Below are 12,691 nucleotides of genomic sequence, written 5' to 3'. Positions count from 1 at the left end.
GTATCTTTTTATATTGAACATTGCCTTTCCGAATATCAAAATAGGTATTTGTTTGTGAAATGAAGTCAATCGCTGTAAAACACAAATCTTAATGATACAGCTTACTCAAATTTTGACAGGACACAGATGACAGATGTTCCTTGAATGAGCTTTTCTACTCATAATTCATTAAATTAAAAATGCTCTCGTATTAATTCTAATAATTTTAAAGACCAATTTATTTATACTGCTTCGCCAATAAACTATCTTGCAATTCCTCGCAGCAACAAAAATCTTTAATAAGTTGGTTTCTAAGGTTATGGTGAGGTTAATGCAGTTACCACGTTACCCAAAATCACTCAAACTACTGTTTGAATACAGAGGTAGGAGAGTGCTGAAAGCACCAAAGTACATAACTAAGTAGATAGAAAATTATTTCTCAAAAATAGTGATAATAGTAAACATGAACGATGTGTGTACTATCTTGTGTTGTTATATTTTACAGACGCAAGCTGTGCTGAATGTAATTAATTCTGTTTATATCAGTTCTAAGCTGTTATGGGAGTGATTTCAATTTGCTAAATGACCATAGCAGAGTCACGATAGCTTGGATACCGGCCATAAAGGTAACGAAATGGCCAACAAAATTTTGTAAATTCGTTTTATTGAATAAAAAACCCTACTGCTCCCTTGCAAAAACAATAATTGAAGCGTGTCGCTAAAAAATTTATAGAGTTTAATTTTCGCTTATGATCGGTCATCACATGGTCAGAGAGGAGTGAAATAGTTTGTATATACTAGGATAATCGCTAGAATTTACAGTTACCTGATAGGTCACGGCAGGGAAATAGTCAGTAAGGGTGATAAAATAATCTGTATTATTCATTCACACTAAAGTGATTGATGAATCCATTGTTCCGTACACAAGAAATTTTAAAAGAAAATTATTCTAGACTAGATTCGAACCCAGAATCTTCGTATTCAAATTTCTCAGTGTTTTAATATTTTAATAGATGTAGAAAGCGAAAATGAGTTTTATTTAACATCACCAGAAACTATAGAATCTGTTGAAGTTGCCTCATCAAAGTTATTACGGGAAAAGTCGAGGGAAGTATTTAATATGAATGAATTTTGAACTGTCAAAAAGGAATATTGATAACTATGAATAAATACCATCCTCTCAACATTAGATACCCAATATTCGTTTAACTAATACAGATATTTGTTTTGGTTATTATGGCGATATATCATAATTTTCGAAAACCATTTACTATGTTTGAACAACAATGATACATTGTAAATAATATTTATTAGAATGCAATAAGAATGTTTCTAATGACATAACAAAATTTTCCAACAAAATTATTGTCGTAGATGAAGTATAGTATTCTATTCACGTATAATGAGTTATGACCTCATGAATAATAACCTTCAATATACACACGTGAATTATATACTATTAAGGAAATTTGTTTATTTGAGGATTTTTTGTTTGCAAATACTTGTTTATCGTATCATACAAATTAAAACAATTACAAAGCAAAAACTTGTATTCGTGTGAAAATAAGCAGAATTTTATAAAATAAATCCGAAATAAAAACAAAATAAAATCTTTTTTTAAGAAAAAAATGCGAATACTGAAAATAAAATAACTAAATAACTTGTGTTTCCACCTCTTCCGGTAATTAATTCTCCAACGCGTCTTGGCATGCCACGAATTAGCTCATCAATAACATTATTGGGCATATTGTTCCACTCTTCTTGAACAGCCGCAATTAGGTCCCAGAGAGTTAAAGGGGGGTTTTCACTATTGGATATTGCTCTGCCAAGATAATCCCATACATGTTTGATGGGATTCATGTCTGGCGAGTTCGCTGGCCAGTTTAATCTTTGGATATTTCCCTCTTATAGCATATTCCGTACCCTTGGTAAGCGATATGGTCTGACATTTTCATCTTGAAAAATGAAATTTGCTCCAAATTCGTTGCGTAAAGGTTGCACGATTGCTTGGATAATGTTTTGAGCGTATATGGCACCAGTCATTGTTCGCTCAATAAGAATAAAGGGAGTGCGGCGACCATACATTATACCCCCAAAACATAACTGATCCACTTTGATAAGGGATAACGCCTTTTGCGAAAATTAGTCGCTCTCGTCTCCCTGGGCCTCTCCAAATTCTTTCCCGGCACTATCACTCTGTGGGCCAAATCGTGTCTCGTCAGAAAATAAGACGTTGCTCCATTGGGGTAAAAGCCAATTCCGATGCTCTTTGGCCCATTGGCGACGTTCAGCTCTATGTCGAGGTAGAAGTCTAGGTACCCTTATAGGTTTTCTTGCCCTGAGATTCAAAGAATGTAACCTCTTTCTTATAGTACTTCTCGATATTACTCTTCGGTAGGTATGCAAAAAATGACTTCGAAGAGCTGTTACCGTTATTCTTCGGTTTTTTCCCTCTCTGAAGTCACTCTAAGTCGACCAGAACGGCCACTACCCGCCTTATCGAAGTTCGCGGCATATTTAAACGCCTAGCAATCTCATGATTTGAGAAACTCTCTTGGTCTAAGGCCACAATTCTTGTTCGATCAAATTGAGAAATCGGATTCCCTTGCATCTCAGAAAAACTTCAACGAATACTTTCTATAAACACTTCAAATCTAAACTGACTAACAAGTTTTTGCTTCCTAATTGCTTTTGAAGGTATTCGTAAACAAAAAATGCTGAAATTAAAATAAACGTGTGACAAATAAACAAGGGGGGCAACACTTTTGGAAGTATATATATATATATATATATATATATATATATATATATATATATATATATATATATATATATATATATATTATCTTAGTTTAAAGAATGTTATCTAGATATAATATGTTTAGAAAAGTTGCAGTTGAAATGCTGTATGATTTATTTACATAGAAAATTAATTCAAACGAAAATATATGGACAGATCAAGCTGGAATGACTGTTGAAAAAAAATACGGACTTACCATAAAAATATCTGCTCTCTGATTCATTTCTAGCTTGAGCTTCATTCTCTCCGAGATTAATTGTTGATGAGATGTTGTAAATTTTCACACAATCACAAACACCACTTATTAAATAGCAGTCACTGTTATTATAGTCAGTAGGGAAATCCGTTATGTTTTTATCGCATAATGTTGCTTGTTTGATTATCGTGAAATTATCAAAATCATCACTATTGTAAGCATTTATTGTCTTAAATAGAAACCAATTTAGTGGTATAAAAACGAAAAGGCAAAGAAGTTCGATTTTACAAAGCATTGTTGTCATTTTATGTCTCACATTCCATCTGTAACAAAAAAAATGTGCATTAATTATACAAAACGAACAAATTAATTTCACAGAAGTTTTTCAGAGGAGAATCATTTTCACACCAATTTATTCAACTTCCAGCTCTACCTATTAATTTTCATAATATGAGAAAGGCAGAAAATTAATTTTCATAACCTGAGAAATACAGAATTAATTTGTCGATCTTGTATTTTAATAGTTTGATAGCCTTACAAGAAGAATGAAATGAAAGATGCCAATAGGCCTGTTATATTTTTAACAAATATTTCCCCTACATCGTTAATAAGAAATTTTAGCAGATCAATTTTTTTTTTATCTGACACCAAAGGCTGTTCTTGCAAGGTCAAGGCTATGGAAACTTGAGATTCACATCTGTACCAACGGTCACATCACCATGAATTCTAGATAAAAATTGAGATTTGCAAAAATCGGAGCCTTCAATTCAATAGTTTCCAAATAAATTAAATTTTTAAAAGAAATTCGAAAATGTTGTATGTATGTATTCATAGTTGAAACAAGGTGTTTGTGAACAGCAGAATGTTTCTGCTTGCTAAAGCTAAACATATGAAAATTCACAACAAGAAGAACATAAAAAGCATTTTTAAAATTCTAGGTTCACCACTTAAGGGCATATTTGAAAATATAAAAAATGAAAATTTTCAAAATCGATATCTTTTTTCTGTCCCCAAATATATTAAGACAAATGAGGTCTCACCCTTATTTGAAGAGGTAGTGAAATAAAAAATACATTGAATTCTTTGGAGAATTCGATAATATATAAAATGCCCCTTAGAGCGGTAATTTCAAAACGAATTCCTTTTTTAATTCTATATTGCCAAGTACGCCTTCTACTGGTGGACCCACACTTAAAATAATTTCCACGTTTCCCGGGGCTGCTTTTGTTATTTTATTTTTTTCTGAAACTGTAATATAATCTGTTCCTGAGATATGGCCAACGGACATTCTTAGTTGCCCAGCCACTCAAAATTCATGATATACATGAAAAAACAATATAGGAAACTTGAAACCAATTGAATTGAATTTATTCAAGAAGAAGCTAGAAAATTCGAAAGAAATCTATACAAAAATAGAATAAAAGTAGAATATTAGGAAAGGGTGCTACTAGAACACAATATATATTGATAATTAAATACGTCTGCGAAAATCTATGGTACATATCGTTGGATGTAAAATAAGTCAAAGTCAATTTATAAATATAAAAAACTACCCTTAACAGTTACTGAAGCAACACAAAATTAATTACATACTTTTCACACAAGTATTCAATGATCGTACAATTATGAATAGATGATAGTTTAGTCCTAAATTTATTGAGTTATTTGCAGATACTTATGTGTATGTACCTCCGCTATCCAGTGCGAATTTCATGATGATCGTTCTTATTAATCGTTATATGAGAAAATTGACTATTCTGAGAAATAACTTCTGGAAAACATCGAAGTTGAGAACGCAGGTGAATAATTTCATTCGGGTTCTATATACAATTTTTTTATTTGCAATCAAAATCAGAGAGGAGTGCTATAAAGCAAGGAGTGCGACAAAATTGTCATAAAACATTTTTTGTACAACTGTGAATGGGAATTCACTTTGTCTAGAAAATATCAAGAATAAATACCAACAAACAAATTAAAATATCTCATAAAATTTTGGAATCAACCATTCAACGAATATATCACGTTTCTGATCAGCAGTAGCATGAAACATCTTCGGGAATTTACTATCAAATATTGTATCCAATAAATGAAATTGTTTCACGATGAGAAATTAATTAATAATTAAGTTTGCTAGAAATAAATTATTCAAATAATATTTAATGTTTATTTCGTGAATTATTTTGTGTTCTTTTTCACGGCGATAAAAAGTTAACCTCTACACATTTTGTTTTTTGACAATTGTACAAAAATAAAATGTTAGCTCCAGCAAATCACACCATACGACACATAATTGAAAAAAGAAAAAAATCTTCGATGATTCCGGAATCTGGAATCAAAATCTCAATTTCGAATTATCACCTAAAATGTTTGTCCTCACAGTATGTTTCGAATACAGTATCGAAACAGTTTCCTTTTGAATAAAAATACTACGAGCCGATCCTCATTTTACCGAATGTTGTTTGTACTGCTAAAGATGTTCTGACTTTCTATTTACCCTCTCTATTACATTCGCACGAATTCAAATTCCGTGCTCATCGAATATTAAACCGAAATGAGGTCTGCTAAGGATTTTAACTAAAAAACGAGAATGGACTATAAACAAGAAACTGCGGTGTGAGATGAAAAACGGTGGTATGAAATATTTATATATACAGATTTGTATAGATCTGTATCCAGTTTAGTATGGGGTTGATGATATAAATTGTATTTTGAATAAATGCATTCATGCTCGACTTAATTTAGAACCCTAATGAGTTTTGCAATTCAAATAAGCGGCTTTATATTTCCCAATTTGAGCATGATTGTGCATTTTAAACAAATTTATTCATTTAAAACTGAGCATAAATAAGCTATATTTTGTGAGTAAAATAGTAGAGATCAGGAATTAAATGAGGGCGCACTTGTCTCGATTCTAATCGAATCGATATTACTCAAAATTGGGGTGAAAATTAGATTATCACCTTTTCAATTGCAGTGGCGGATTTACTGATTTTTGGCCTGCTGACCACTTCATAATTTGAGAACCAGGGATACATATGAGATCCATTATTGTTGTCGGGGCAGAGAATTGATGAGACATTATTCTAAGCAAAAAAATTTCAATCATGTACACGATTCGCTAAATCGTATGAAATCTTGTTCATAGCGTCCGAATCTATGCATGACACATCTAGAGCGTTCAGCTTTTCGTGACTTAAAAGTCCATAGGGAATAGCTCTTCACATTTTTTAAGCACGATAAACTTCTCTTATCTGAACAAACTGTTGCTAGTATAGGCAGAGCGAAACGGAGTACTATTTCAAAGTTTGAAGAAATGTCTAAATTCTGCTCTCGCAGGAACAGAGATATACTTGTTAATGATCTGGAACTTATTAACATCCTCTCAGTTTAATTGTATCGTTGAAAATGTAGTAGATCTTGAACTATATTTTTTCCAGGTAAGTAGCTTTTCCTAATAGAACCGATAGTCAAAACATACTCAAAATTTGTTGCCCGTTGAACTCTGCCACCCGAAGCTATAGCATGCTAGTAAAACCACCACTTATGTCATGTCTGTATTCGAGGCAAATGGGAAGAAAATATGTGTGATGGTGAAACTTAGAATAGGGTTGTAAGAGCTGGAGACTGAAACTGAAAATCGCGGCAGTATTGATAAGAGCAGGATTTCACTATGCAAGTTTATTAAGATGGTTTTGTTCATTTAAATCCATTCAAGAGTGATTTCGCACATGGTGGGGTATTTCAAGTGAGAAACATTCTAGCGTAGATTTTAGAAACGGTAACAGTGATGATAAGAGAGATATGTTTCCAGCAATGTTGTTTCTAAGAAAGTACATGGATTTTTCACGTATAACAACTGTGAAAGTCCTGTTCCGTGGTGGAATGCGACTAAGAGTTACTTGGGTGCGGCTGAGGTCGAGCAAAAGTGTTTGATTAAGTATATTAAGTAGGAGAAAAATATAAGTAAATGACGAATCATTATCTAAAAGTATTCCAGTGCTATTGATATTTCTTCTCAAACACATGTAGAGTTGTTAGAGAAAATCGAATTGACAATAGAACAGGTAGGGAAGTTATCGGAAGAATTTAAAAAAAAAACTTCAATATTCTTCAATACTTGAGTTTAATTTCTTTCAACAAATCATCAACACTCCAATGAATTACAATAATATTATGATAGTCCTTACTTTTCAGTTTTTAGTTTTGCCATTTTGTTTTCTTTCCAACTCCATATACTTAGTCTTCCCTTCAATTAGTCATCTATTGTTGATCTCCTGGGTTCCGTATATTTTTTTAATCTCGTAATATAAATTGAACTAAAAAGCTTATAAACTGTAGTTAGTAGGATGACAGGTCTGTAATAACAGCACAGTTCTAAGTTTTCTTTTTTGAATATGGGCCATATTGCTCCACTATTCCATCCGTCTGGCATTTGTTCGCTTTTCTAGACTAGCTCTATTAAATGGTGTATTTTATTCAGTATTCCATTTAGTTACAATTTTTTGAAGGTATTCTCTACTTCATTGAGCGTTGATGATTGTTCTTCTCCGTTCACTCCATATCTCCTAGCTCTCCCATTATTTTATTGATCCACATTTATCTCCTGCTTTTTTCCAACTTTTCACTTTAGTCTGCTATATTTTTCATAATCCTCCATTTTCTTATCATTACTCTTGGCATTTTATGTTCACTCAATCGCATTAATTTTTCTTTTATCTGTTTTAATTTTTAGTATATTATTTATTATGATCAAAATAATTTTCATTGTCTTTTGCAGTCATTTTCATGTCCATTTATTTACAGTTTATCTTTAAAAGTCTATCCATCTCATTTATGAATTTTTGTGAACTATCTTCCAGCTTTTCTACTTTCTATCTCTTTTTATTTGCCATGATTTATTTTTTGTTGCATTCTATTTTTCACCAGAAAGTGGTCTGTATCGACATTTGCTCATCGAAATTATAGCACATCATGTATTGATTCCTCTGTTTTTTTTGATATTAAAACGTGGTCTATTTGATTTGCTCGTGTTTGTCGTGGGATCATCCATATTGTCTTATGTTCCGCTTTGTGTTAAACTGGGCTAACTATCCGAATATTCAATTCTGAAGCCATATTACAAACTATATTTCAAATAGCGATTCTTTACCTGCTGCATACACTATATGTTGATTTTTGCCAATTTTAGCGTTAAAGTTGTCCAATACTATGAGAGTCTTTGTCTTCTCTTTCAGCAGCTTCTTTGAACGCATATACATGTAATATTAGCAGCTTTAAATTTCAGTGTAATATATCAAATTCTCCCATTTACTCGCTTATACTCCAGTATATTTTCTCTCATTTTTTTGCTGATCATCAATCCAGTTCCATTTCTCTCCGGTTTCTTCTGCCCTGCATCAGATAACGTCAATTCTTCCTTTTCTCTTAGCCAATATTTCTATGTTATGATTAATCATTTCTCTAACTGTCTCCTCCATTTTTCTGGTCGTATTGTTTTTATATTCCATAAACCTATTGTTATAATGATTTTATTTCTACATCTTTTCTTATTTATATTTATATATTTATATATCTCAATCATTTCCCAAACGAACACATGAATTTTCAAAAGCTCCGAAAATATATTAAAGTTAGTCCACTTTGGTGTTTCATTGCCACGTTCCCAATAAGAGACCACACACCAAAGTGACTAGCTTTGATATATTTTCCGAGGGTATTGGTATCTGAAGTTTCCTACTCACTTTTATTTAATTATTATTAATTAGTATTATGCAAGTAGTTATAAGGTGATTGTGAATATTTTCATTGCATTGAAAAATATAATTGAGAATTGATTTTCAAATTTGGTATTTGAACCTCTAGTTGTTGATCCTAAAAAATTTTTTTCAGAAACTCTTGTACATAACTTTTCAAAACAAAATAAAAATTGTATAAAAAATCAGTCTTCTATTAAGCAGAGCTGAACCTCAAAGAATAAACATTGAAATCGAAAATTTTCCATCTCTCATAAAATCGCTTTACCTATCCAGGAAAACATTGTATATATTACCAGTTTTTCATTTCGTGTACTTTACAAAATTCATTTTTCCGAAAATAATCCAGATGTTCATGTTCTCCACATATGTTTGGCCAGTCTATCAGTAAAATGGAAACGCATCAAATTGTTGTTTCCAAGCATGTCTCAAAGCGTCGCTCTAATATCAACACCTGCACATAAATAATAATAACTTTACTCTTTTCTATCTATAACTATATTGGAGGCGTGGCAAGTTTATTATAGCTCTACCTAAGATTACATAGCCTTGTCACAAGAATTTTTTCAATTAGTACTTATTTGTTAATGAGGACTGAAATTTTTGTTTTATTCCAATTTCAAGATTATCTTTCCAACAAATATCACCGAAAATACGATTTTTCCATATAATAAGGAAGTCCAAGTTGATTATTCTGAACAGCTCAGTTTAGTTGCAGGTTGTAAAGGGCAGCGTGCAATATATTGTGAATGCCGGTGTAAATACCGAAAAATCGGTCCTTTAGCAGTTAACCAAAAAACATTAATATTAAAACTTTTGGAAGAAATATGTTTTCACTGAAAGTCTATTTTAACAGAGAGAAACGATATTGTAGTAAGTGGAAGAAATTATCTGAGATCGATGAAAAAAATTGGGAGCGTAAGAAACTGCTACACGGCTTTTTCAAATAAATAATCCACTGGTTAAAAGTCACCAACAGGAAAGGGGCGACGACTGATAGTACACATCGGCAGTTCAAGCTATTTTGTTAAAGGTAGTTTATTGAGTTTTGAATATGCTCGTTCCCGTGACTATCATGAGGACATGAACTCTCATAATTTCAAATATTGGTTTCAACAAATGATAGATCTCCTTCCTCAGAATTATATAGTAGTAATGAATAATGCAAATTATCACTCCAGACTTTTGGAAAAACTGCCAATAACCATACCATTAGAAAATTTATAAAATTGGCTAAGTTTAATTAGAGTTAGAATTAGAATATTTAGTTCCATTCCGATTCTGTGAATAAGGAACTATATTCTATCCCCTTTATAACGATATTTGTATATCCACAATTCCATTGCGAACTAAACCTGACTGTACTGGTATGGGCACAAATGAAGGGAGAAGTTTCAATAAAAAAAATTCTCTTGAAATGAGTGGTTTTAAACAGTTATTTTTGAAGACTGAAAAAATGTGGAGCTTGAAAACTAGTTAATCATACAATTAGAGAAGTGGAAAAGTGGAAGTTGGACAATTACTTCTCAAATGATCTAGCCACTAATTGTGAATATTTCTCATCTTCTATTTCACATACTGATTTAAATTTGTAAGAAGTAGCTCTACTTATACCAGCGAGTTTTTATAGTTTAAAAATCAATGTTTAAACCTTTATACCTATATAACCAGTATGACACATAGTTCTTCAATCTCGTGAAAAAATTCCACTTTTTCCTTCAACTACTTGGAAGTTTTGAGCAAGTTGAATAGATGGAAATGTACACAATATACACCCAACATATGATTTATATTTATACAATTGTTACGAAAATATTCGAAGTATAACTTGTAAAAATACTCTACTCATTACTAAAAGAAATGATTATGGATTACGAATGCTTCATTATTTTATCATTCTGTCATTAAAAAAATAGACTATACCAGTATATGTATGGTTCATATTACACACTATTCCGTTGTGATATCTGCAAAAATATTGGAGAACATGCGAGAGTTAATAATGAAACGAGGAAATCTAGAAGTTCGATTTTCAAACTGAATTTTTCATCAAATAGTAACAATGCATAACGATGTATTGTTTTTGTTATGAGATACTTTTATTGCATGAAACGAAAAATTGTTATCGTATTGTAACTTCTGATTAGTAGAGAATAATATCCTTATTCAATTTGACTTTAAGATGAGAACATCTTCCATTTCCTTGAAGAATTTCTCGGGTTAACCTCTACAATCTATCTCCCAGCAGGTGGAAGTGATTGATTGAATGCGATTTGAAATTCGCATCAGGAAAGTTACAAAGAAACAAAAAAAAGTGAATTTCGGTTCATATCCTAAAATAACAAAACAAGATTTGATTGAAAAATGGAGATTTTACCTTTTGTGCAATAAACGTAGATTCTACAATTTCCTGCTCTGTGAATGATAATATTTGCATTCGTATTGAGTACTCCGAAATGGTATACTTATCAGACTACCAGACTTATAGTTCCTTTGTCTCCTTTTATAGTATATGAACAAGAGAGCCAGTGGTTTTGTATGAGATATAATTTGACCGGTACGGAACGACTACACTGTTATTTTTAAGTAATGTATATACACCATACACATTTATATATATATATATATATATATATATATATATATATATATATATATATATATATATATATACATATACAGATTTCGATGGTAAATTAGGTGTGCAAAATATATCAAAATAAAGGGTTTCTACTACTCACAATAATTTCAAAAATCCATATTTCGAAAATGTGTTTCACCGTTCTTCAAAGGGGAAAACGACTACTTTCCTGGCTAATGCCTCGACGAATATTGAATTACAATCCTCTGAAGAGCGTGATGTAAATCAACCTTTTTGTCGATATAATATTAAGTTGGTTCAACTACTGACTAGTTTCGTCGCAATCACGTATTATCAGAGCAGTTTAACAACCCTTGTTCGGGTTTGAGACCCTAATTTGAGGCAACTTCAAAGAGCGTCGCATTTGGTACATGTAGTGAAACATTTCCCAGCGAACACTAAGTGGCACCATCCTCACTTCCAGCTGCGAACCATTCGTTAGGTAGCAATCTCTCGTAGTCGCCGATAATATGGATTTCTATGGTAAATGAAGTGTGCAAAATGAATATTGATTTTCGAAATTATCTCAGAAGTGAATAGTAGAAATCCTTTATTTTGATACAAATATACATATACACACCTGTAGACATACAAATACTCATACACAAACATACACTTACACATCCATACCCATTCATGTAATTTTTTTACTTCATTATTCATTGATTATAAAAGATCTAATTTTCATCGCCTCGTTTATAAATGTGTACAGTTTCTTCAATTGCGTTCTGTCCCTTGAGGTAAGTAATGAATCCAAGTCATCTAAATAGCTCCGAGATTTAATAAAATAGTTTCTTATATTCGAATACATTGGACACACTTAAATTATATGTTAAAGTATTTCTGATACTAGTTTTATCACAAATTGAGCACATCAAGGTAATATTTAATTTGTGGCTACATATACCGACAGCACATCAGAGTTAGGAGTTTCAAGTTGTACGACGAGCCTTTTAATATATAATGGGAAGGCTCCCTGTAGATAATAGATCATTTCATTTGTTTTCTGTAAAAGGTATTTAAAGGATACTTGGTGTGTACTTAAAAGTATTTTATTCAAATCCTCAAAAGAGTATTGGTATTGTGATAGAATTTGGTTAATATGGCTTGTATTGAAATTTATCACATCATATCACATTTAGGTCCTGGAAAATTCTTTGTTATATTTTGTTAAAGATGAAGGTAACCTAGGGTATCTCTTGGGTAATCCAGGTTTCTACAGAGCCAATGATGAGAAAGCTATTCAAATATTCATTCTCCTGTGTTTCAAAAGTGATTCAATTTATTGCTACATCTCTTCTTATCTCCTATTTTTGTTACCT

At 31.7% G+C, this 12,691-nt stretch overlaps 1 protein-coding gene across 1 annotated transcript in view; it reads right to left on the bottom strand.

The window, feature by feature from the left end:
* LOC130449501 (metabotropic glutamate receptor 2) overlaps positions 1 to 12,691 on the bottom strand; it is a 566,135-nt gene that overhangs the window by 489,812 nt on the left and 63,632 nt on the right. Inside the window, exon 2 of the mRNA XM_056787383.1 lies at positions 2,976 to 3,298. Within this exon, the coding sequence (XP_056643361.1) occupies positions 2,976 to 3,298 (323 nt within the window). The remainder of the gene's footprint in view (positions 1 to 2,975; positions 3,299 to 12,691) is intronic.

This window comes from Diorhabda sublineata, chromosome 1 (assembly GCF_026230105.1).
Source record: "Diorhabda sublineata isolate icDioSubl1.1 chromosome 1, icDioSubl1.1, whole genome shotgun sequence".
NCBI classification, from domain to species: Eukaryota; Metazoa; Arthropoda; class Insecta; order Coleoptera; family Chrysomelidae; genus Diorhabda; species Diorhabda sublineata.
This window is presented reverse-complemented; position numbering and strand designations above follow the sequence as displayed.